A 25,007-nucleotide genomic window follows, 5' to 3' on the forward strand; every position below is an offset into this window, starting at 1 on the left:
AAATTTGCTCTTCACCAATATTCAATCGTCAATTTTATAGCTTTCTTGATCTTTCTTATTCTTAAATGATCATAATATACATAGTCAAATCTATTCCCTAGTCCTACATACTCGTTTTACATAGGCCTACGATTTACATTGTATTGTAATAGTTTCTTAGCATGAACAAAATTTGCTCTTCACCAATATTCAATCGTTAATTTTCTAGCTTTCTTGATCTTTATCCTTAAATGATCATAATATACATAGTCAAATCTATTCCCTAGTCCTCCACACTCGTTTTGCATAGGCCTACGGTTTAAATTGTTTCGTAACGTTTTTTTTTTTTTTTTAGCATGAAAAAAAATCGCACGTCGAGCGCAATGGAGGTCCAAAGAAAGGCAAAAAATATGAAGATAGGAAGTAGAATCTTATGGAAGCTTATGCATCTGTCCAAACAAGGAACTTGACTTTGCCAGTCATTAAAACAACGAAGAATAAAACTCCACAATGCAAATAATACTCATATTTTTTAGTCTGGTACTAAAAGTTGGTGTTGCAACCACCATGATTTTTATGCTGAAAATGCCTGATTTCTTAGTTAATTTGTTATATTATATATATATATATATATATATATATATATATATATATATATATATATATATATATATATATATATATATATATATATATATATATATGTGTGTGTGTGTGTATGTGTGTGTGTGTCAAAAACATTTTCTCCTAAAATTTAAGTTTGTTGAAAATCCTTTAAAAATATCAAGTGAGAGAGAGAGAGAGAGAGAGAGAGAGAGAGAGAGAGAGAGAGAGAGAGAGAGAGAGAGAGAGAGAGAGAGAGAGAAACCTTTTGGGTGAAAGGGAACAAAAGACTCCAGAAGGAGAATGGAAGAAAAGGAATACTAAAAACTCTAGAAAAATGAAAATGAAAATGGAAAAAGCCTCGGGCAGCATCTGTATTATAACATGAATATCCGGGTTCTTTTAATGACAAATCCCATCCCGAGAGAATTCACTGGAAAGATAGCGGCGTATTTTTCCTTCTTTACAATAAAAGATGTAAATAAATGACTAAAACTCTGTCGCTAGACTGATTTTATCTAGGAAATTTCTGTCGTATGACCTAGCACTGGGTCTGGGAGCCTACGGGATGAAAATCATCTCACAGATTCATATAACTAAAATCTAGCAGTTGAACCAGAACTCCATGATAAAATCTAAAAATTATTGAACACTAAGATGGAAAAGGGATGAATTGAAAGGTTAGAAAGTTGGTGCAGCCTGAATGTTGCAAAGACTTTTTTTTGTAATATCTAAAAATGATTGACCACTAAGATGGAAAAGGGATGAATTGAAAGAAAGTGGGTGCAGCCTGAATGTTGCAAAGACTTTTTTTTAATATCTATAGTAAATTGCAAGAGATGCACTGCATATTCATATATTTGGGTCATAAGGCCTGGAACTGGACCCTGGAAGATGTGGTTAACGTCCCTGACTGGTGAACACCAGACTAGGGTTCCAGTCCTGCTCAAACTCATTAGTTTCTTTGGTCGTTGTAATCTCACCATTCTTGTGAGCTAAGGATGGGGGGGGGGTTTGGGGGAGCCTATAGGTCTATCTGCTGAGTCATCAGCAGCCATCGCCTGGAACTCCTTGATCTTAGCTTGGGTGGTGAGGAGGCTTGGGCGCTGATCATATGTATATATGGTCAGTTTCTAGGGCATTGTCCTGCTTGATATGGCAATGTCACTGTCCCTTGCCTCTGCCATTCATGAGTTGCCTTTTAACCTTAAAACCATGTGCCACGTAGGCGAAACTTCAGAATGGCAATATGAAGTAAAAGTTGTGAGAGGTTGGACAGCAAATATGAAAGAAAGGAAGTGGGAACAAAGGCATAGAAAGCTAAAAAGTGAGTGCAGCTAGGTGCTGAAAGGATGTTGCGAAGAATTTCAAGCAATGCTTATAGTGCAACATTTCAGGTGCACTGATGACGATACCCTTTATGTCACTGAGGACATGAGTTAATAAAAGTGGACAGGTCTTCCCTTTAATTACATGGAAAGCTAAGCATTACTCTTTACTATACAGTGTACTATACTGTACTGAGAAGTGGGTCAATATAGGACTGTATTAGTTTATTCCTCTTTAAAGTTGATGAAGAATTAAATGCCTGTTCTGAACAGTCACTCAAGACTTTGCTGGAAAAACTCCCATCAATACTAAATTTATATTGATCAACCACTCCAGACACTTTGCCAGGTGTTTAGGAAGACCACAGTTTCCTCTCTATCACACACCACAGATCGTGGCAAAAAGAGAAGACTATCATTATACCTGAGCAATTGCACATCATTAGGTGCCAGGATCAATCAAATGTAGACATAAGCTTACTGTAGAAAAAGGATTATCCACGATTACAAGCATGAGTAAACACAAGCGGACTTTCGTAGGGCAGTTGTCAGACTAAAACAAGGCTTTTACATCGGAAACTGTCCAATTGCAGATGACGCGCAGACATTTTTAATAGTCCATGGGGGATGGGTATCTGGGGATATGCATTCTCAAAGTCTATTGAAAGCATGAAGTCTTCACCTCAGATAGACGTAGAAAGAAATGTTGGTTTCCAACTTAAGCGAGGTTATACAAAGGCACGCCTTCTGAGGACAGATATCAGTGACTGACCTCCAGGCTGTCAATGCCTTCTCTAAAAAGAACCCATCATAAAAGCAAGGAGTCCTTATCTATGGCTTCCAATACATTCTTCTCTAATATTACTCAAACCTTTATGGGGAATAAGAAATTTTAACATTCCCTTGGGAGAAAGGGTGGAGACGGTCCCCTGAGAGAAAGGATGGGGCAGATTTAGCAAGGGAATCTAATTATTATTATTATTATTATTATTATTACTATCCAAGCTACAACCCTAGTTGGAAAAGCAAGATGCTATAAGCCCAGGGGCTCCAACAGGGAAAAATAACCCAGTGAGGAAGGAAATAAGGAAATAAATAAATGAAGAGAACAAATTAACAATAAATCATTCTAAAATAAGTAACAATGTCAAAACAGACATGTCATATATAAACTATTAACAACATCAAAAACAAATATGTCATAAATAAACTATAAAAAGACTCATGTCCGCCTGGTCAACAAAAAAGCATTTGCTCCAACTTTGAACTTTTGAAGTTCTACTGATTCAACCACCTGATTAGGAAGATCATTCCACAACTTGGTAACAGCTGGAATAAAATTGTCCTGAAGGAAACAGACTATCCAATCCGATAGACACCACACTACGCCATGTGCTTAAAAGGTACCCATCACCTCATGAGACCTTCTCCTTTCTCTACTTCCCTACCTAAGAGTAACGTTTAAACCCAGGAAAGGCTAACGAGCAATTACCTCAGACAAGGTAGACTATAGTCCATTTCTTTTAGCGAGGCAGATTAGCACCGACTCGCAGGGGTGCCCTTTTAGCTCGGAAAAGTTTCCTGATTGCTGATTGGTTAGAATTATCTTGTCCAACCAATCAGCGATCAGGAAACTTTTCCGAGCTAAAAGGGCACCGCTGCGAGTCGGTGCAAATCTGCCTCGCTAAAAGAAATGGACTGTAGAGTTAGGAATTAATGACAATGGATTAAAGGATGCAAGAGGAATTGTCTCATACCCGAATGTTTGTAAGATATATGAAGCATTAGCTGTAAGCAAGACAGTTAGTACAGAATGACAAGGAATAAATATGTTAATCAGGATGATATTGTTTCACTATACAGTCCTCCACTAAAACCCAGGTACCATCTTAGAAGGTACCTAAATGATACAGTCAGTCCTTGCTTTCCATGAGTTCATTCTTCGCGATTTCGCATCATCGCGACACAGGGGACCTTATAACCTATTGAATAAAAAATCATATATTCGCTGGTTCGTGTTAGGTACTCTCACAGCCCGACGATTTCAAAGCAACCTCGCTCCTTTGCGCAATTTCCCTCTCCACACAACACAAATCCTCTTCTCTCGCTCACTCGGCTCCAGTCTTGAGTCTTCTCTCCTCACATGTGCATCTCCCGCTTTAGTCCTCTTTGTGTAGAATAATGTTTTGATGTAAAAAAAAGTGATATATTTGTATAATACATAGTCCTGTAGTGTATATATCTACAGGGTAATGTACTGTAGATGTGTGATTTCCTACAGTACTGCTTAAGACACAACGCATCAGGAGTGTCATCATACTTCATGACTGCGTGGAACTTCGTACGAAAATGGTTAATGGTCTTTGTATAAAACGTGTACAGTACAGTTATTGAATTCTAATTATCATCATTTACATATTGTACAGTAATACAGTAGTGTGTAACATTGTTTATTAACTATACTGTACAGTACTGTACATAAATACTACCGTACTCTACAATGTAGGCTATGCGTATAGCGAGTTGTCAAACTATGCAAATTGTCTTGCCGAAACCAGCTAACACTTACAGTACAGTGCGTTACCTTAACTAATTAAGCTGTACTATAGTGATAGTACTGTACAAAACTTCTACTGATAAAGTAACTATACCATAAAAGTCATTAACCCTTTTACTCCCAAAGGACGTACTGGTACGTTTCACAAAACTCATCCCTTTACCCACATGGACATACCGGTACGTCCTTGCAAAAAACTGCTATTTAAATTTTTTTTGCATATTTTTGATAATTTTTCAAGAAACTTCAGGCATTTTACAAGAGAATGAGACCAACCTGACCTCTCTATGATGAAAATTAAGGCTGTTAGAGCAATTTAAAAAATATACTGCAAAATGTGCTTGAAAAAAAAAAACCCTGGGGGCTAAGGGTTGGAAAGTTCCAAATAGCCTGGGGGTAAAAGGGTTAATTCACATAGTAAATTGAAATAAAAGTGAAGATATAAAGATTTCATTTGAAAAATGTTATACTAAATTCATTGCCTCTAAATCAAACTCAATGTTTAAAAAGGTACCGATTCATTGCATGCATAAAAACTTACAAACACTCCTTTTGTCATTAAACTGAAGCAATTCTACCAGGATGACATTAGGCATTTCATTTACTGTAGCAGGTTCCAGTAGGCCAATGTCAATATGTTTTTCTTCTTCACTATGGAATAAAAAGGTTGGGGGACATGTTAGTTATTGGTTAGTAACATTTAAACATATTAGTTTTAACCAGATCTACATGATTAATGTGGCTCTTCTCAAGCTGGCCCTTAAAATTTGGTGAGGAAATAAGATTAAATAAAGGATTTTGACGAAGGAAAAATCTATTTCTGGGCGAGGGACCTGTGTCGCCCAGTGAAATGCTCCTTAAAGCACCATTTCAAAGGTATAAATACTGCTAAATATACCAGAGAAAAAAAGTTGCATGGAATGCCAGGAATATATCCAGCTCGCTCACCTCTTCACGGAGCGACACAGGTTGAGCCCAGAAATGTACAAACTAAATTCTAATGTCAAATAAATAGAATATGAACATTTGCAGTATGATTACCAAACTCTACAAAAAATTCTTGTTGGGGTTTTCCAAAACAGAATTACAACACAGTATAATCATAAAGGGACTCAACCGAGTTCAGCTGGTACTACTAGGGTGCCACAGCCCACCCTCCCCCGTTATCCACCACAGATGAAGCTTCATAAAGCTGGGAGGAACGTAGAGAGTAGAGGTCCCCTTTTTTGTTTTTGTTTCATTTGTTGATGTTGGCTACCCCCCAAAATTGGGGGAAGTGCCTTGGTATATGTATGTATGTATAATCAAAAAACCTTACATGAATGGTATCATCATCTCATAATTTCCTAGCGTCTTCATCATCACCACCTCCTACGCTTATTAAAAGTTAAAGTTGCGGGTTTTAGGTCTCCCCTGAGACGATCTACATCATTCTCCTCGGGGGACCATAAGCCAGCAGGGACTATCACTAGCCCCCTCTAAACCTCACCCCCCAAGGCGCCACCCTGGGGAGTAACCCCCGTAGAAGGTCTCACAATATTTGCGCCCTGGCGGGGACGCGAACTCGGGACCTCTGAAACTGAAGCCCGTGACGCTACCAACCTAGCTATCCGGGCCTTAACTCCATAGCGTGAAGAGGAAAAATAAAACTGCACGGTTAATATATACTCCATATTTATTTTCAGAACGGATGACGGGAGGTACAATTGTATTCACCTACGTAAAGGAAAATAACGTTCTCATTAACAAAATGGTATGAAGATCTACAGGAAAAACTTTACATAAAATCTTACATTTAAATATGATTGAATGATCTGATCAGCAGTAATAAGCCACTTACAGAGGGCGTACATGTCTCCTCTTGAATCATGTTACTGCATTTGTCATGCAAAAGTGACTGATCACATCATGCAATGATCACAAGGAAAAATACATCACTACTGTGACCCTCATTTGGAAAAATCAACAGCAATCTAATAATTCCTTTAAGTGATAAAAAAGAACAAAATAAAAATAATCAAAGAGTTAATGAGAAATACATCAGACAAATTGAATTTCATCTATAATGCCATCGTTTACATTTTCATGTGAGATTATCCTTACCAGTGTGTCCTTTATCGAAAGTACAAAAATCTTTCATCAAGCTAAGGCTACCCCATCAATGCTATTAAGGTTTGGCTCACTAGAACACTTGCTATAGGTAAGAGTACTTCTATTATTCAATGGGAAATATCCTATGTACAAATGGGACCCTAAATGCCTTCCCTAACCCCACCTCCCACACGCACACACATGCATGGTTTCTTAAGATTACCGATAGAAATTTAAATTTCTATAGAAAGAAAAACGAATCCACTTTTCCGTTCTCTCACGACATGTAGAATAGTAAGAGTTTAAAGGGGCACTTTTTCTTTTCCCTCGGTTCATGAATGTAGAAGAATCTACGAGACAACCCAATTTAAGATGACATACTTGGTAATGAGCAGGACAATAAGCTGTAGGGGGACTTCCTTGGCCAAAGTAGTCCAAGATCTCTGAATATAAAATTAAGTCTCCCCAAAGATCCATACTCTTATGAAGAATATTTTCTATCACAACTGAAGAAACCTTTCTAGGGCGAGCCTGCATTTTGTAGGATGCGTACCGTAGAGCACACAGTCAAAAGCAGAATCACCCTTTCTCTTTAAAGACTCACTTTGGGTTGTTACTGGCAGATTAAGGTAATTTCTTTTGTCATGTACCGTGCCTCATCTCCAAATCCTACTTAGTAGGACCTTAAGGAGACCAGTGACAGCCATGAACAGGGAAAAACAAATACCAAAAGACACTGAATATATAAGAGGTTTACCACAAAACTCTAAAAGCTACACAATCTTAAGTTCCCCAAAAAATCATTACTTTAAATTATGCAAACCCCAAAATTTTTCCCTCACATTAGCCAAATTTCAATTTCCTTAGAAAGTAGGGTACCAAGGTTTTGCACCGACATTTATGCAATACAAATGAAACTTTAATATACACTATCAGATTATCCCCATCACGCCAATTACTTGGAATCCCATAGTGAGGAATAAAAATATACTGACTCCATTTTCTTTCAAATAAAAATATACTCTAAAGCTACTGTATATGAAAAAATTTATCATATAATTTGAAAATCAAAATGCCCATAAGCTTAATACTTCTAGTGACAATGTCAATAAAGTTTGTCACAGAATATCTAAATAAAAAGGAAAAAGCTGCATACATAATATATGTCATAATAAGGTTCTTATAAGTTTTCAAAACTAACTGATTTTTGCTGATTTTTCTTATTTGAGGTGTAAACAATTTATCAAACGGCAAACCTCATAAAATAATAACACTCCAGCATTTCGTCTAGTATAAAATAAGCATAAAGAAAGTAAAAATGTTATCAGAAAGTGCTAACAGTATCTACCAACTATATCTTTATAGACGACTGAAGCTTTTGAAAAGACAACGGGCCAATCTTAATCAGCGCTAAACGAATAACACACGGTTTAAATGACGCTTCCTACATTTGCACAAATGCAAAAACTTGGTCCCACTTTGATGACATTAGTAAATGAGGGAGTCTTGTGGCCTGAAATGACATTACCACTTCGTTCTTTCTTCCCCACGTTCTCAAAAAACCCCCACGAACTGATCAAAACACTTGAGCCAATTGCCATTAAGCCTGCAACACTGCAACAAGCAAATATACAACAATAAATTTGATGAATTAGCATCATATAAAAAATATTCTCTCGATCTAGCTAGACTAATAATTACTGAGACCGCTTTCGAGACGTACAAAGCACTTCGAAGCCGACCCTTTTTTCTCCTGCTAGAGTGCTTTGCGTCTGGAAACGCGGCCCTACCCTCCCAATATAAACAATCTTAGAAGTTGAGGATGAACAGTACAGACTGCTTATAGAGGAAGACCACATATTTATATATTAGGATTTCAGTCGAGAAACATGCCAAGCGCCATTTTTAAAACGTGTCAGAAATCGCAATTGAAAAAAAATAATAATAATAATAATAATAATAATGACAATGATAATAATAATAATATAAATAATAATAACAATAATAATAATAATAATTATTATTATTATTATTATGGTGGATAATGCGGGAGGTTGGGCTGTGGCACCCTAGCAGTACCAGCTGAACTCGGCTGAGTCCCTGATTAGGCTGGAGGAACGTAGAGAGTAGAGGTCCCCTTTTTTGTTTTGTTTCATTGTTGATGTCGGCTAACCCCCAAAATTGGGGGAAGTGCCTTTGGTATATGTATGTATGTATTATTATTATTATATTGATAATAATGATGATAATAATGATAATAATAATGACAATAATATAAATAATTTGAAAATTGGCACTTTTCAATCGCGATTTCGGACACTTTTTAAAAATGGCGCTTGGCATGTTTCTCGACTGAAAGACTCATATTAGGATTTTTCATTTGAAATTAAAGACTGCCGCAGTCTCACCATGAGCGGAACCAACCACCGACAGTAATTAGGAATCATAGTTACGAATGACACGTTGAATGACATGTTTCTTTCAAGTACTGTTTACGCTCTCTCTGAACATCAATATCCATGAATCTATCGCTTTGAGCATACAGAGGCTCCAACTGCGAACATTTACATCACAAGCTGATTTAGGAAATCATATAACCTGTGAATCTGTGAGATATGTTGCCCAAAAACATCGTTTAAGGAGAAAACCAATAAAAAAACAGGTGTTTGTCGTACGACAGATCCGTGAATTACGAAAATTAGTCTACAGAACAATTCAGCACTTTGTCAAAATATAGAAGAAAGACAAATTGGCATTTCATACATGAAAAATGTCTTACAAGTTTTGTCTTGAAATATAAACCTTAAAAAACAAAATGATCTTTTTCAAATCAAATTAACCTCAGACCTTGAATCAAGTTTGTCCAATTTACAGAATAATGGGATGATGCACAACTGATAGATTATTAACATCTGAGACCTGCTTTTACCTTTAATCAATAGGGGAAAGAAAAACATTTTAAAAAATCTTACTTCTCATTTGCTCTTTGCAATTACTACTCAAATTTTCATGAAAAAACAGAGAACTAATATTATAAACAATGTGATTTTTCTATTCTTTTCAAGCTATAATCAATCAGTAAGGATTCACGCTATACTTTCACAGCACTGGCCTGAAAATCATTTACTTCCAAGAAATGTTACTACTCGAATTTTCATGAAAATACAGAGAATAAATATTATAAACAATACAATTTTTCTATTCTTTTTAAGCTATCAGTAAGGATTTACACTATACTTTCACAGTACTGGCCTGAAAATCATTTACTTTACTTCCAACAAATGTTACTACTTGAATTCACATGAAAAAAAAACAGAGAACTAATATTATAAACAATACAATTTTTCTATTCTTTTCAAGCTATCAGTAAGGATTCACGCTATATTTTCACAGCACTGGCCTGAAAATCATTTACTTGACTTCGCACAAATGGTAAAAATCAATAGACCTATAGAACAAAATGTAGTCCTCAGTTACAATCAGCAGCTTGTTTTAATATACACTGTCTCGAATCGACCTTTTCAAAACAGAAAATACAATCAAGAGATATAAAAATGTTTCAGGATTATAATCGTTACTCTTATAACTAATAAAAACTAGCCAATTCTTTTTAGTGGGGCAGATTTGCACCGAATCACAGGGGTGCCCTTTTAGCTCGGAAAAGTTTCCTGATCGCTGATTGGTTGAACAAGATAATCCTAACCAATCAGATAACAGGAAACATTTTCGAGCTAAAAGGGTACCGCTGCAAGTCAAGTGTAAATGCGGCTCCTTAAAAAAAATTGAGTATAGTCAATTGATTACTACTATTTAGTAAGTTAATATAACCAAGAACGAATAAAGGTGATTACAATATTAAATAAATGGCAATTCAAAATATTTCTTACATAATAGAAGACACTTTTCTGTCTGAAATAGCTATTACAAACGTTAATGATACTGTACTGCGTTCAGTAAAATACAAAAGTGACTATAGTCCATTTCTTTTAGCGAGGCAGACTTGCACCAACTCGCAGTGGTGCCCTTTTAGCTCGGAAAAGTTTCCTGATCGCTGATTGGTAAGAATTATCTTGTCCAACCAATCAGCGATCAGGAAACTTTTCCGAGCTAAAAGGGCCCCGCTGCGAGTCGGTGCAAATCTGCATAGCTAAAAGAAATTGACTATAAATAGTTTATTCTATAATTCCAAGGGAGAAAATAAAATCTAATGCCTGTTTATAGTCAAGGGAAAAAGTCAGTATCCTTCACAAACTGATAAAAATTTTCTAGATGAAAGAAAAGTTTACAAATAAAGTTTCCTGAATGATCAAATGTTTTACAATCATTTGGCTATATACCAAATCAAATTGCTAAATGAAAGAAAAGTTTACAAATAAAGTTTCCTGAATGATTAACTGTTTTACAATCATCTGGCTATACAGTATACAAATTTATCAAAATGAATACACACCAGTGATAGGATACTGTACAAATATCCGCGAGTAACGTTTTCAGCTTTCAGTCGTCAAATTTCTAAGAATATTCATACAAAATCTAAAAGGCAGTTGTCTACTTACACAAACCTACTCGTATAAGAGTTCACCTGAAGTCTATGGGGACACGAAAACTCATCAGGCAATCGGGGGGGAAAAGTGTCTAGGTATCAAAAGTCGTAAAATATGAAAGTAACCCCTCTAATAATGAAAGACAATGGAAAATCATCTTATGAACCGACACCAAGGATACAAAACAAAAACGTGTATTCAGGCCCGATGGCTTGGCCGCTAACATAGTAATATTAAACAGGAACTTCTAATATTATTACAAAGGTGTCATGTTCACTAATCAGGAATCCATATTAAACTTGCACAGGTATGGCAATCAAACACTTTATGATATATCTCGCGCACCGTAAAACTAAATTACGTCAAAAATATTTGGTGAGTGGTCACTCTTCCGGATCTCATCTCGCAAATGGAATCCCTTTCGAGAAATTGAGAGTGAATAGCACCAACATTTCAATACGCTCAAAACTGGCAGAAATCTTGTATTCATTCATGTTTACGCAACATACTATATACTCGTAAGATTTCATCCACAAGCAGTTTCCGATGCAGATATAAAAAAGAAAGTATTTACCATAGAAATTCTATATTTGTAGTGTTCGCAAGTGATATCCTTTCATGGACAAGTACAAATGAGAAAGAGTCAGGGAAATAATTCTATATTTGTAGTGTTCGCAAGTTAAATCCTATGGATTCACGGCCAAGTACGAATGAGAAAGAGTCATGGAAATAAAGTACAATCATAGAACACTTGTAAAAGAATTATTACCCATATAGGACAAAAATTGATATAAACAAACATAAGGCCCAGTATTACTAAATAGGTTAGAAAAGATGAATTGCTTAACTAACGTAAAATATCAACTTTGAAAGTATATGGGATACAATGAAACTTTAATCCTTTCAGAAATGTATATCAGATACTACAGAATCAATCTGAAATACTGTAACTATATTGTACCGGGACCTCAATAAAACTAATCCCTCAAAACTGGTTAAATATGATGAAAAAAGACAAGAGAAAATCAGAAAAGATGCACAGAGTCGAGACAATATGCAATTGAATAAGGAGTTGGAACAATTGCTAATGCAGATTTGTTAAGAATGAGTACACACTATGATAGAAAAAAAACAGCATACACCGAGAGAGAGAGAGAGAGAGAGAGAGAGAGAGAGAGAGAGAGAGAGAGAGAGAGAGAGAGAGAGAGAGAGAGAGAGAGAGAGAGAGAGAGAGAGCATAAGAGGACCTAAATCAATGCACGAGAGAAAACTCGGCAAAATATTTGAGTCAATAGATCACAATTTTCTACGGACCATCTACCATTTACCGTTATCTTACGGCATAGACATCTGCTTGTGGATGAAATCTAATAAATCATGTTTTTTTCATACATTGGCACTACAAAAGAAATATAAGTATATAAATCATATTGTGATAGGGGTGTGGAAACTTAAAAGTAACGCAATAGAGGAATACAATTATCATATGTAATGGTACATTGTAATAAATATATTACTTCAACCTAAAGTCTAAACCATATAAACAAATTCACATAAGACTACAAAATACAGCTATGTAACTTAGATAGCTACTCAAAAAAGGGATTAATGATTAAAGCCATTTTCATGAAGATACAGTAACAATAATGTTATTTAAAAATCAACTTACAATATTCTAAATCAAACGTTACTCAAGGCAATTTACCAGAGAAAAGAACATCTGATATTAAAAGGGATTTTGACGAAGGAAAAATCTATTTCTGGGGAGAGACCTGTGGCGCCCGGTGAAAAGGGGTCCTTCTAATACACTTTTCTGATAAAATCTTCCAATTATACCAGAGAAAGATAAAAGCATGGAATGCAGAGGTTACTACCCTCGCGCGAGCACCTTGTGGGTGTCGTGTATAAAGCAAAGGCGCGTGAAAGCCACTATACACAGGCTGTCTTCCATTTAGTTAATTCCTTCGTCAAAGGGATGAAAAGAAATGACAAGTCAGAAGACCAATGCTTGAAAAAAGAAAAAAATGAATATCTTTTATTCTTGTAATGCTGAATGCCATATGTACGTGTAACAGTGGGAAAGGCGTAGAAAACACGCTTCTATTGGTCATCCATATCAATGTTACATTACCATATTTGTACTAAAAAAGTACACCAAATTAAGATGCCCCATCCTACGAAGTTCGCCTAACGCACAGGTGTGTATATGTAGATGGATTTTTAAATGCCATGAAAATAAAAATAAAAATTTCAGTTATTATCTGCCATTGAAATCGAATAGCTAGTTACTAAATAAAGGTGTATTATTTTAGTAGTTCATACATGTCCCTACTTCCAATACAAGCTGCAAAGTGTGTAAAATGGGCATTGGTTGATTTACTTCTCTTGCTTTGCTCTGAAATCCTTTCCCAAAAAACTATCGCCAAATTATGAACTAAATTTTGGGCATCAACCATCTTCCAGGGTTAGCAAACAGCATCTTTCACTGTCTAAAGATGGCACTTACATTCACTATAAAGACCAGAATTCTAACTGACCCTCGAGTTGCAATTTCTGGCAAAGACTACATAGTTAATTCCAAGGCAATAGAATTAAATGGCCATTGGTTTCTCAGATCTGTATATTAATGGATTCAATTAAAAACACAAATGAAAAACTCTGGCTCATCTAGAAACCACAGGATTTTGGGACAGAATGCCATACATTAATGGATTTCATTAACCCTTGAAATAAAACAGACAGATTTACAGGCATCAAGTCTGCGAGACTTTCCTGATGAAATTTAGATGTTTGACCAACTAAGCGATTTATGCGTTTTGAAGGGAAGCCTGAGTGGAGAGGAACGTAGAGAGGAGAGGTCCCCTTTTTTGTTTCATTTGTTTGATGTCGGCTACCCCCCAAAATTGGGGGAAGTGCCTTGGTATTTGTATGTATATACCAACTAAGCAAATTTACCCTTAATACAAGAGAAATGTAATGCTCCTCTCCTGACAAAAGTGTCTTTTATAGACTTAAATTCAATCAAAATTACCAACAAAATTACCCCGATATACAGTATTCTAAATGCTGAACTTTAAAAAGCAAACCAATGCCTCCACAATGGAAAGATTCTAAGGCTGCAATTTTTTATCTAAGTCCTATTTTGGTGGTTCAAATATTCTAAACGGGCTACATACCACAGATGATCTGACTTCATCAGTTGACTACTTTAGGAAAGTTGTTAGTTATAAAAATTGTATCACAATCTAATTGACAGCTTACTTAAAAAAGTAAAACATTAAAACTGCATTTGGAGCATAGAAGAAAAAAAATATGGGCGTTGAAAGAATGGCGACTAAAATCTTAATACTGTATAAAGAGAAATTATACTGTATTTCACATAACTGCATTTGTTTGAAGGAATACAATCTCATAACGAAACCTTCGATAAAAATAACTAACTTGAAGGCATCATAGAAATAACTGCTAGCAGCCAATTTCAGACAATTACTTCTCTCAACTCAAACACCATCTGCAGTACAGACCCTTTTGTCCATCAACACAATTACACAATTACCGATCTATTGTCGAACATAACTTCAAGGGAATCAATTTTGGGAAATGTTACCTGTTACAAATTTACTGATCTTCATGTTAACCCTTTTACCCCCAAAGAACGCACTAGTACGTTTCACAAAACTCATCCCTTTACCCCCATGGACATACTGGTACGTCCTTGCAAAAAAATGCTATTTAAATTTTTTTTTTGCATATTTTTGATAACTTTATGAGAAACTTCAGGCATTTTCAAAAGAATGAGACCAACCTGACCTCTCTATGACGAAAATTAGGGCTGTTAGAGCAATTTAAAACATATATATTGCAAAATGTGCTTGAAGAAAAAAAACGTCTAGGGGTTAAGGGTTGGAAAGTTCCAAATAGCCTGGGGGTAAAAGGGTTAACAAAAATGGTAAACAAAAAGGATAAAAATAAACGATCCCAGAAATAAAAAATACCTCTGGGGATCCTTACAATGATCACAGGCTTGCTTCATGGAATCCTCTGTCTATTAAGAGAAGCGTCACGTGTTTTTGGGCAATCGGTACAGTATAAATATACGAGTTACAACAGTTGACTACATATATATTCATATGAATAAAAATAACCCACAATGTATGAAAAAGGAAATCTATATAGCTTTCGAAGGGACCATCTCCCTTCCTCTTCAGAAAACAAATGGTTAAAAATTTTTTAAAAAGAGGTACAGAAAGGTTCGTAAAAAACAATGTAAATATTGTTAAGGAATTGTTAAAAGATGTGAACAAACCAGCGTGAATTGCTGTGCTGTTAATATTCGCTAAGACTGTAACGGGCTCTTTATCTCTTACGAACCTTTCTGTACCTCTTTTTCAAAAAATTTGTAACCATTTGTTTTCTGAAAAGGAAGGGAGATGGTTCCTTCGAAAGCTAAATAAATTTCCTTTTTCATACATTGTGAGTGATTTTCATTTATCATAAATACACGGAAAATTGTGTATTTTAATGTATATATTCATATATATGTCGATATATAATCCCTTTAATATAAACTCTACCAAGAAAAACTTCGTGTAAAAATCGTAAACCTTAAAACTGCCAGAACAGGGTTGATTCGGAGGGAAACAATTGATATAGAATACAGAATAAAATAGTGAAAAAAGTGGAAAAAAAGTGTAAAAGTTGTTGAATACAATATGGTCATTTGCATTACAAATATAAAATGTTCTTTAAAATTCCTGATAAATGCATTGGTATAATAATCTACTTAACTAGCTTTCATTACAAGTGGAAAAAATGTCTCCAGTAGTTTGTGATAATGATAATAAACACGAAAAAAAGGTGTCCACTTTTTACACACTTTCATTGATCAAATTTACACTCTTTCATTAATAATTCAGTTCCAGGGCTAGGAGGAAAGTTGTACAGATACATTATCTTTTAAACTGGTATCTAACATACAGTACCGTTAAATGACAAAGTTATAAAGTACATTAAAATGCACTTCAGTCGCAATTACCCATATCACTTTATTTTTAAAGAGAGGGGGAGGGGATTTGTTATGTTCGTGTTTATCTTACAACTCTGTATTTGTTTAGTCAAGGGCATTGTGGGAAGGAGAAAAAATATCCAACCACTTGTCACCTCCTAGGCGGGAGTTTCATCGCCCTCGATGCGGTAAATCCCCAAAAAACATTAAGGCATGAGTATAAAATTCTATACAACGCAAAGTTACTCCCACTTACCTGAAGAGTCTGTACATGCCAAGATATAGAACACATTACGTAACTTCATTTGCTCCTTAAAAACTACTGTACCGAGCGACGGTGATATCCCGCGCGCTCGTAATGGTATAAACGGTGAAATGTGAAAAATGAGACTATGAATGGCTAACAATGAATATGAAAGTGAAAGATGATAATGAAGGAATAGAAATCCTTAGAAGTATTTTCAATATTTGGACGAATTATTGCGTTCTCGTCGTCGCTGGCTCCGTTAATAAACTGATCTCAATCTGGAAAAAGGCGTTAAGGAAATCTACGAGAAAATTGAATCAAATCATACATTAGGTTATGGAAAACATAGCAGGAAATAATGATATTTAAACTATTACATAAAAATGACTTCAAGCTATGTAGAGTATTGTACAATAATGCCTCGATACAAAATTAATTCGTTCTGGAGTGGCTTTCGTTACGTGAAAATTTTGGAGTGGCTTTCATTTTGTGATAATTTTGGAGCGGCTTTCGTTTCGTTTCGTGAAAATTTCGTATTTACACGTTTTACATGTACTGTATATCGCAAAAATTCGTTCCAAACCCTACAAAAACACCACATTGAATTTTATAATAAATGCTATAACCATAATGAAATACAGCCAAATACTGTACATTTGAATCATTTAATATAGCTAACCTAACTTATAATACCTGTAAATTCAGTGGTTATTAGAACATAATGCAATAATGAATGGAAAGCAATACAATACATGCAGTACAATAGTGTAAATATACGACATATACAGTACCAAAGAGACTGTCCTATTATTATAGTTACCCTTACTATAGAGGTACGTTTTCTATTGTGTATACACAACCCGTTTTCTTTAACAGGCTTATATTTATAATGGGTAACTATTTTATTATCAGCCTGGTTGGCAAATCTCTTTTCTTATGAACATTTTTTTGTAATATAAGGCGAAAAAATCTTTGCATCTCGTTTCGCATCGTGAAAATTTTGTATGTAAGAACAAATAGATTAAATTTATAAGTAACTTTTAAAAATACTTTCCTAGGAATATAGAGAAATTAAAGAAAATGAAGAAATCCAGTAGTGAGAATAATATTGTCTATTGGCATAATTTGAATAATTCTAAAGAGCAGAACTACTAATACAGTGATACCTCTGGATACGAAAGTTTCTGCTTACGAAAAATTCAGGATGCGAAAAGTGATTCGAAGATTTTTATGCCCCAGGATACGGATAAAATTTCAGGATACGAAAACCTTACGAGATCCCAACTCTTCGCCGAGAATAATTTTAAAAAGCGCGCGCCGCCTGACTTTGAACTTGGGTAGACTCACTCACAGCCTCCCGCTCACCCATTGGTTATCTCCCTATTCAGACGCTAGCTGACGCCATAAGATCCTGCTTTCTTATTGGTCGGCAACTATCCCAGCTTGCCTACGCACGGGCGTTCATCTCTCTCTCTCTCTTTTCGTTCCGACCGCGGTATCGTTAACAGACACTGTGTGCTTTCGCTTGTTTGACTTAGTGTTAATATACAGTACATTCGTGCGCCACGTGTTATCGTTAATAAACATTCGTTACTGTGCACTGTACTGTATTAGTGTTTACTATACATAGACTGTATATAACGTTATGTAGTGTATTATATTACTTTTGCCTAACGCATTTTAGAAATGTGTTGAAAAGTAGGCAGAAACAAGCTTCAATGGATAGTTTCTTATTAAAGAGGCCAGCGGTATTAGTAGGCCAAGACGAAGGTGAAAGTGAAGAAAAGAAACAGAAAAGAGGAAGGGATGAAGAATTAGAAGGTGAAAGTAAAGAAAAGAAACAGAAAAAAGAAAGTGATGAAGAAGTAGAAGAGATTTAGAAAATAAGAAAAACGTAATGTTATAAAAAAGCAAAAAAAAAAAAAATTCAATTTTAAGTTTTGTTACCGTTAAGTGTTAGAGTAATTTTTTCTTTCATTTTATAGTTTTTCATACGTAGGCTAATGTTAAGTGTTAATTATTTCTTCCATTTTTTTATTTCGTAAAGTTTAAGTGTTAATGTGTTAAGTGTGTAAATTACTGTACGTAGTCTGTCACTTGTTACGTAGTGTATTATATTACGTTTGCCTAACGCATTTTAGAAATGTGTTGAAAAGTAGGCAGAAACAAGCTTCAATGGATAGTTTCTTATTAAAGAGGCCAGCGGTATTAGTAGGCCAAGACGAATGTGAAAGTAAAGAAAAGAAACAGAAAAAAGAAAGTGATGAAGAAGTAGAAGAGATTTAGAAAAAAAGAAAAACGTAAAGTTATAAAAAAGCAAAAAAAAAAAAGTCAATTTTAAGTTTTATGTTACCGTTAAGTGTTAAAGTAATTTTTTTCTTTCATTTTATAGTTTTCCATACGTAATGTTAAGTGTTAATTATTTCTTCCCTTTTTCATTTCGTAAAGTTTAAGTGTTAATGTGTTAAGTGTGTAAATTACTGTGCGTAGTCTGTCACTTGTTACGTTTTCTGCCTTATGCCATCCTCCTCTGCCGCGACTTCGCTATCGGACATCGTCTCAATCAAAAGGTAAGTTTCAACTTTTTTGTTACACTAATTAACTGTAACCTTTTTTTCAGAGTGTACAGGTATCAATAATTAATTTAGGTGTACGTACAGGTAACAATACACCTTCACTGATCTAAATGCTTTACGTACATACAGTACCGTAACTTTTATACAGTAGTAAAGAAAACGGACCGTTTTCTTTGGGGTTGGGGGGGATAACTTGGCTATAACTACATTATTGAATAACCTCATAGTGGTTTCTGGAATGGATTAGGCTGTTTTTAACGGTTTTGTTAATTATTGAAAGATATAAATGGCTGCATTGCATGTTTATTACTACAGTTTAGCGTGTTTATGAAAGAAAGGGTGACTTTTTATAAGGCTTGGAACGGATTAGGCTATTTACAGTGATACCTCGGTACTCGACCATAATCCGTTCGAGATCCGTGTTCGACCTCCGATTTGTTCGAGTACCGAATTTTTTTTCCCCATAAGAAATAATGGTATATATTCTATTCCGTTCCCAAGCACTCGAACAGGCCCAAAATATTAATAAAACGTGTACCTAAACAACAATAATTATCTAAATGTGTATGAAATTGGTCAGAAAATCCTATAAAACAATTTTAAACCATTTACTGTACTAAAATAAAACAATTTTAAACCATTTTCTGTACTGTAGTGAACATACCTTTGAGCAGCGGTTCGATGGCATACAGGGATGGATGTGGAGAGGATGGAAGGGGGAGGTTACTGCTTGGAAGGAGAGTCCCCTTCCATGATGTGGCGGGGTAGTTCTCCTTCAGGAGTTGTTTCTCTCTCCAATGAAAGGGTGGGCAGATCTATTTCAGGGGTTTCTTCTCTTCTTTGTCTCTTCTTTGGAGGAGAAACAGGCTTTGATGTAGCAGCTTTCTTTTCTTTTGTGAAAAACTGGTCTATTGTTAATTGTTTCTTCCTCCTCTGCAGTATTCTTCGAAAATGATACATGACACTATCATTAAACATATGCACTGCCCGGTTTGCTACTGCAATTTCTGGGTGGTATTTTTCAGCAAAAGCCTGCACATCTGCCCACTTGGAACAAATTTCATTGATGAGAGAACTTGGAACATCCTCCCTTACCTCATCCTCTTCTGAAGATTCCTGCTCCACAATCAGATCCTGCTGCTGTTGTTGTTGCAGGTGCAACAATTCCTCCACAGTCAACTCGGTAGAATGGCTTTCTACAAGCTCATCAATATCATCCTTGTCGACCTCAAGCCCCAAACTCCTGCCCATGACAACAATTTCCTCAACGACATCAGTGTCATCAGAAATTACAGGGGTAGCAGTGCTTGGACCCGCCTCTGGTTGGAAACCTTCAAACTCCCTCTCTGTGACACATGATGGCCACAGCTTACGCCAGGCAGAGTTCAATGTCCTATAGGTCACACCTCGCCAAGCTTGGTCAATCATGTTAACAGAGTTGAGGATGCTGAAGTGTTCCTTCCAGAATTCCTTTAGGGTCAACTTCGTGTCACTGGTCACTTCAAAACACTTTCTGAAAAGGGCCTTGGTATAGAGTTTTTTGAAGTTTGAAATGACCTGTTGGTCCATGGGCTGGAGTATGGGAGTAGTATTGGGGGGCAAGAATTTGATTTTGATAAAGCTGTATTCTTCTTTCAAGTCATCCTCGAGACCTGGAGGATGTGCAGGAGCATTGTCCATAACCAGAAGACATTTCATTGGCAAGCTCTTTTCAATGAGGTAAGCCTTAACCTGGGGGGCAAACACTTCGTTTATCCACTCAGTAAAGAATTGTCTTGTGACCCAAGATTTAGTGTTCGAGCGCCACATAACTGGTAGTGCACTTTTACAAATATTATTTCGTTTGAACACCCGGGGGTTGTCCGAGTGGTACACTAACAAGGGTTTGATCTTGCAATCGCCACTTGCATTTGCACACAGCAACAATGTTAGCCTATCTTTCATTGGCTTGTGACCTGGCATCTTCGTCTCGTCCTTGGTAATGTACGTATTGGCTGGCATTTTCTTCCAAAATAACCCAGTCTCATCACAATTAAAGACTTGTTGTGCGATCAAATTTTGTTCATTTATGTACCGATCGAATTCCCCCACGTATTTATCGGCTGCAATTTGATCCGAACTAGCTGCCTCCCCATGCCTAGTAACACGATGAATACCTGTTCTATTACGAAACTTTTCAAACCAACCCCTGCTCGCTTTAAATGTAAATGAATCACTTTCACTGGTACTCGGACTTTTCTTCACTAATTCTTCATAGATATGCAACGCTTTTTCACAAATGAACGCTTCACTAACACTTTCCCCGGCCAACTGTTTTTCTTTAATAAATATTAAAAGCAACTTTTCCATCTCCTCAATCACTTGTGGCCTTTGCTTAGTTACCGCCGTAACTCCCGTTGCAACATTCGCCTTCTTAATCATTTCTTTATGCTTTAAAAACGTAGAAATGGTCGACTTCGCCATTCCGTATTCTACCGCTAAATCGGACACTCGTACACCATTCTCATATTTCGCTATAATTTCCTTCTTCAACTCGATCGTTGTTCGCACTGTTTTCCTCTTCTCCTTCCCCTTAACACTCATTACTTTCTTGGGACTCATTATGAAAGCTAAAAAAGCAATTAAAAGCACTGAAAATCACTAAATCACAACGAATGCTGATCGCGCGTTGTCTGAGTGACGCTCTCGAGAGAACTGATGCTTCCCGAACAAGCGAGAGTGGCCGAGATGGCGCGATCATCACAAAGCCCATGCGGTCGTCACGTGTTCGGCTGGTCGAGTACCGAATTTTTGGTCGAGCACCGCAGCAAAAATTTCTCGAAAATTTTGGTCGAACTCCGAATTGTTCGAGTATAGAGTCGTTCGACTACCGAGGTATCACTGTACATGTAAAACACGACTCAGGATACGAAAATATCAGGATACGAAACCGCATCCTGAACGGATTAATTTCGTATCCTGAGGCATCACTGTAACTGCTATCATAGCACAGGAATCCCATAGTAATGATAAACTACCACAATAGTAATATTAATATTAATAATTCATTAAGTGAAAAAGATAGTTGACTGCAAAGATCCCACTGTACAGTAAATAGTATAGAAAATTCATTACAGAAGTGCTGTTATAAAAGGATACAACTCGCAATCCTCGTTCAATGGGGTTGGTGAGAAGCAGACCTCTTGGTGACCAAGTACGCTCATTTTGTTCCGCAACATATTTGGTTACCCTTTTCATCATCTATAAATTGAAGCAAAAATTTATAAACATCCAGTAAATGTCTTAACATCTAAATTAAACTTCTATTGTGGTACATAAATGAAAAGTAAAATAAAGTATCGCATTAATTCATGGGAATCATATAACAAACATCTTATATATAATTAATCTTTTAGTGCTAATGAACTATTTTTTCACCTTCAGTACTATACAGTACTTCAGGTACCCCAATTTTCATTGAGTAAATTCCACAAACTTACCTGTTCGTAGTGCGTTTCCATACAAAAGAATACGAGGTAGGCCGTTAAACAGCCTAAGCAGCCTTCGCAGTACCGCCCACACGACATCTTTTCGGCCTCCACAAACATACCATTGATGTCATTGATGGTATTTTCAAAGACAGACTTTTCAATCTGTAATACGATGCAGGGATAAACAAACTAATGATTGCATGAAGATTTCATGCGAGTCTCTTATATATTTATTCAATCAATAGTTTCCCTCTATTTGTCAGTTCAGCCTTTATACCACTACCCTTAAATATTATACTGTAATTATTAAACTAGGTAAGCTACAACCCTAGTTGGAAAAGCAGGATGCTACAAAACCAAGGGCTCCAACAGAGAAAATAGCCCATTGAAGAAAGGAAATAAGGATATAAATAAGCTACTGTATATATAAGTAATGAATAGAAAATATAAAACACATTAATAACTGTAACACTCTTAAAATAGATCTGTGATACATAAACAATGAAGATAGACATGTCAACACTGCTCAATATAAAAATATCTGCTGCACATATGTGTCTGCTGTCTCCATCCTTCTTTATAAGAAACAGAAGACTGGGGAATCGTCTAGGACCTCTTGGGAAGCGCCTTTGTCTAACATGGTCTGGAATTAGGCCCTGAAGAATCAGCTGTAGAATCCAGAGGGGGAGAGAATGACTGAATGGGATGCGACAGCCTGACCGTATCAGGGAGACCATCCAAGCACCAGTCGCGAGCTGCAGCCTGGTTGCACGCTGGGTGGCAGTCGCGAGCTGGTGAGAAGTGTCTTCTGGATAATGTTGAACGATGTTTGGGCAATCACTCTGGATTGCGTTGGTCATCTCTGTTTCGGCGCTGCAATCTGGAGGTGACGAGCGCTGATAATTGTTGGCGAGATCTCTCTAATCATGAGAAGATCGCTCACGCGAAGTCAGCAATGTTACCCTGATTGTCAGAACTCCCTCATGAAGATCAGATGCAGGTACTGGGTGCATCGAGTAGACAGGGCAAGAAAAGTCTGCTAGGCGAGACGAGTCAGCTGGGCAAGACAAGAAAGGTGGGAGAGACGAACTCGAAGGGCGAGTGAAGGGGGACGGTCGCTGGACGCGTCAAATTTGCTGGCGAGGTATTGCTAACTCCTCCTCGCACTCTGAAGAACCGGAAGCTAAACCAGCCGCCCCAACAACTCCAACAGTTGCTAGGTATCTCAGGTATAGATGAAACAGGTACAAATATCTTCCTATGGTTAGCAGTCCTATCTTACTACTTAATTCCACATAATTAAGGTATACTTATATCGCGTCGTTAGAACTATCCCTACAATCACCACATCTATCCTCCATAAAGCATCCTTTGTCCCTCACAAATATGGTGTGAACTAGAGGGGCACTCAGTAGAGCGAGCACAGACCTTTGCCACAGAGGCTTATTTCTCAACCTTGACCTTCCCCTTTGACCTTAACATGTATTACATGGTGTGGATTTTCATACACTCAAATATGAACCAAGTTTGAAGTCTCTGTGACAACGATGTCCAAACTTATAGCTGATTACGTGAATTGGACATTTTGCTTGACTGTGACCGTGACCTTAAAAAATTTAATAATTTCCAGCTTTTCACATAACAGTTAATCCCTACAAGTTTCATTACTCTACGATTAAAATTGTGGCCAGGAAGCTGTTCACAAACAAACACACAAACAGGAGGTAAAACATAACCTCCTTCCAATTTTGTTGATGGAGGTAATGACAAAGATTTTCTTAAAAAGTCCTTCAACTTTGTAAACAGAGCAAACACCGTAAAACAGACAAAATTGAAGAACTGTTCTGGTTATTCATGGCTATGTCACAAGCAGCCGAGAACGGATGACGAGAACAATAGTAGCTATGGCCGCCTCACATTATTTCCTTTTCTCACTGGGCTATTTTTTTCCTTTTGCAGCCCTTGGACCTATAGCATCCTGCTTTTCCAACTAAGGTTGTAGTTTAGCTAGTAATAATAATAATAATAATAATAATAATAATAATAATAATAATAATGTGTTACACAGGGCAGTGTTTCATACCAATTTTGAGCTGTATAAATTTCTACTTTAAATATATAAGTCTAAACTGTTGCCTCTAGACAACAAACAGCAATGTTACTCAACTTCAGAAAGATTCACTGAAACAATTCAATCGATGTATGAAAACAATATCACAATGAAGTCTAACCTTTCCTTCCAATTCCGGTGGGAATTTAGTCTGGAATTTTACAGACGTTCCTTCCGAGTAATCGCGCTGGATGAAGAGCTTCATGCAGCCCGCAGTTGCCCGGGAACCCGCCAAATCTTCCAACGGCGTCCCATGATTCTGTTGAAGATGAAAACCGAGTGAGTATGGCACCAAAACGCCTTAGGGTATCAGTTATGGAGCTAAAGGCTCTTCTTAGCTTCTGTTACATTACTTTCTGTATTTCATTTTGCATTCAATCCCTTTACCTTGCTTCAATCTTTAGCTTTCATTCAATCGCTAATCCTTTAGGAAATATGATTCAGTGGTTTTCTTGAATTGATTTATCGATATCATTTTTGCTTATTAATCAAAATCA

General features: G+C 36.5%; 1 protein-coding gene across 3 annotated transcripts in view; it reads right to left on the bottom strand.

Moving 5' to 3' along the window:
- Positions 1 to 6,124: 6,124 nt before the first annotated feature.
- Positions 6,125 to 25,007, bottom strand: part of LOC137635960 (golgin subfamily A member 7) — a 32,901-nt gene continuing 14,018 nt past the window's right edge. For all 3 annotated transcript variants that reach the window (XM_068368423.1, XM_068368424.1, XM_068368422.1), the window contains exons 2-5: positions 24,632 to 24,769; positions 22,410 to 22,562; positions 22,069 to 22,170; positions 6,125 to 16,632 (exon numbers count right to left, since the gene is read on the bottom strand). In XM_068368423.1, coding sequence (XP_068224524.1) covers positions 16,585 to 16,632; positions 22,069 to 22,170; positions 22,410 to 22,562; positions 24,632 to 24,769 — 441 coding nt within the window. In that variant the 3' untranslated portion in view covers positions 6,125 to 16,584. The remainder of the gene's footprint in view (positions 16,633 to 22,068; positions 22,171 to 22,409; positions 22,563 to 24,631; positions 24,770 to 25,007) is intronic.

This window comes from Palaemon carinicauda, unplaced genomic scaffold, assembly GCF_036898095.1.
Source record: "Palaemon carinicauda isolate YSFRI2023 unplaced genomic scaffold, ASM3689809v2 scaffold203, whole genome shotgun sequence".
NCBI lineage: Eukaryota > Metazoa > Arthropoda > Malacostraca > Decapoda > Palaemonidae > Palaemon > Palaemon carinicauda.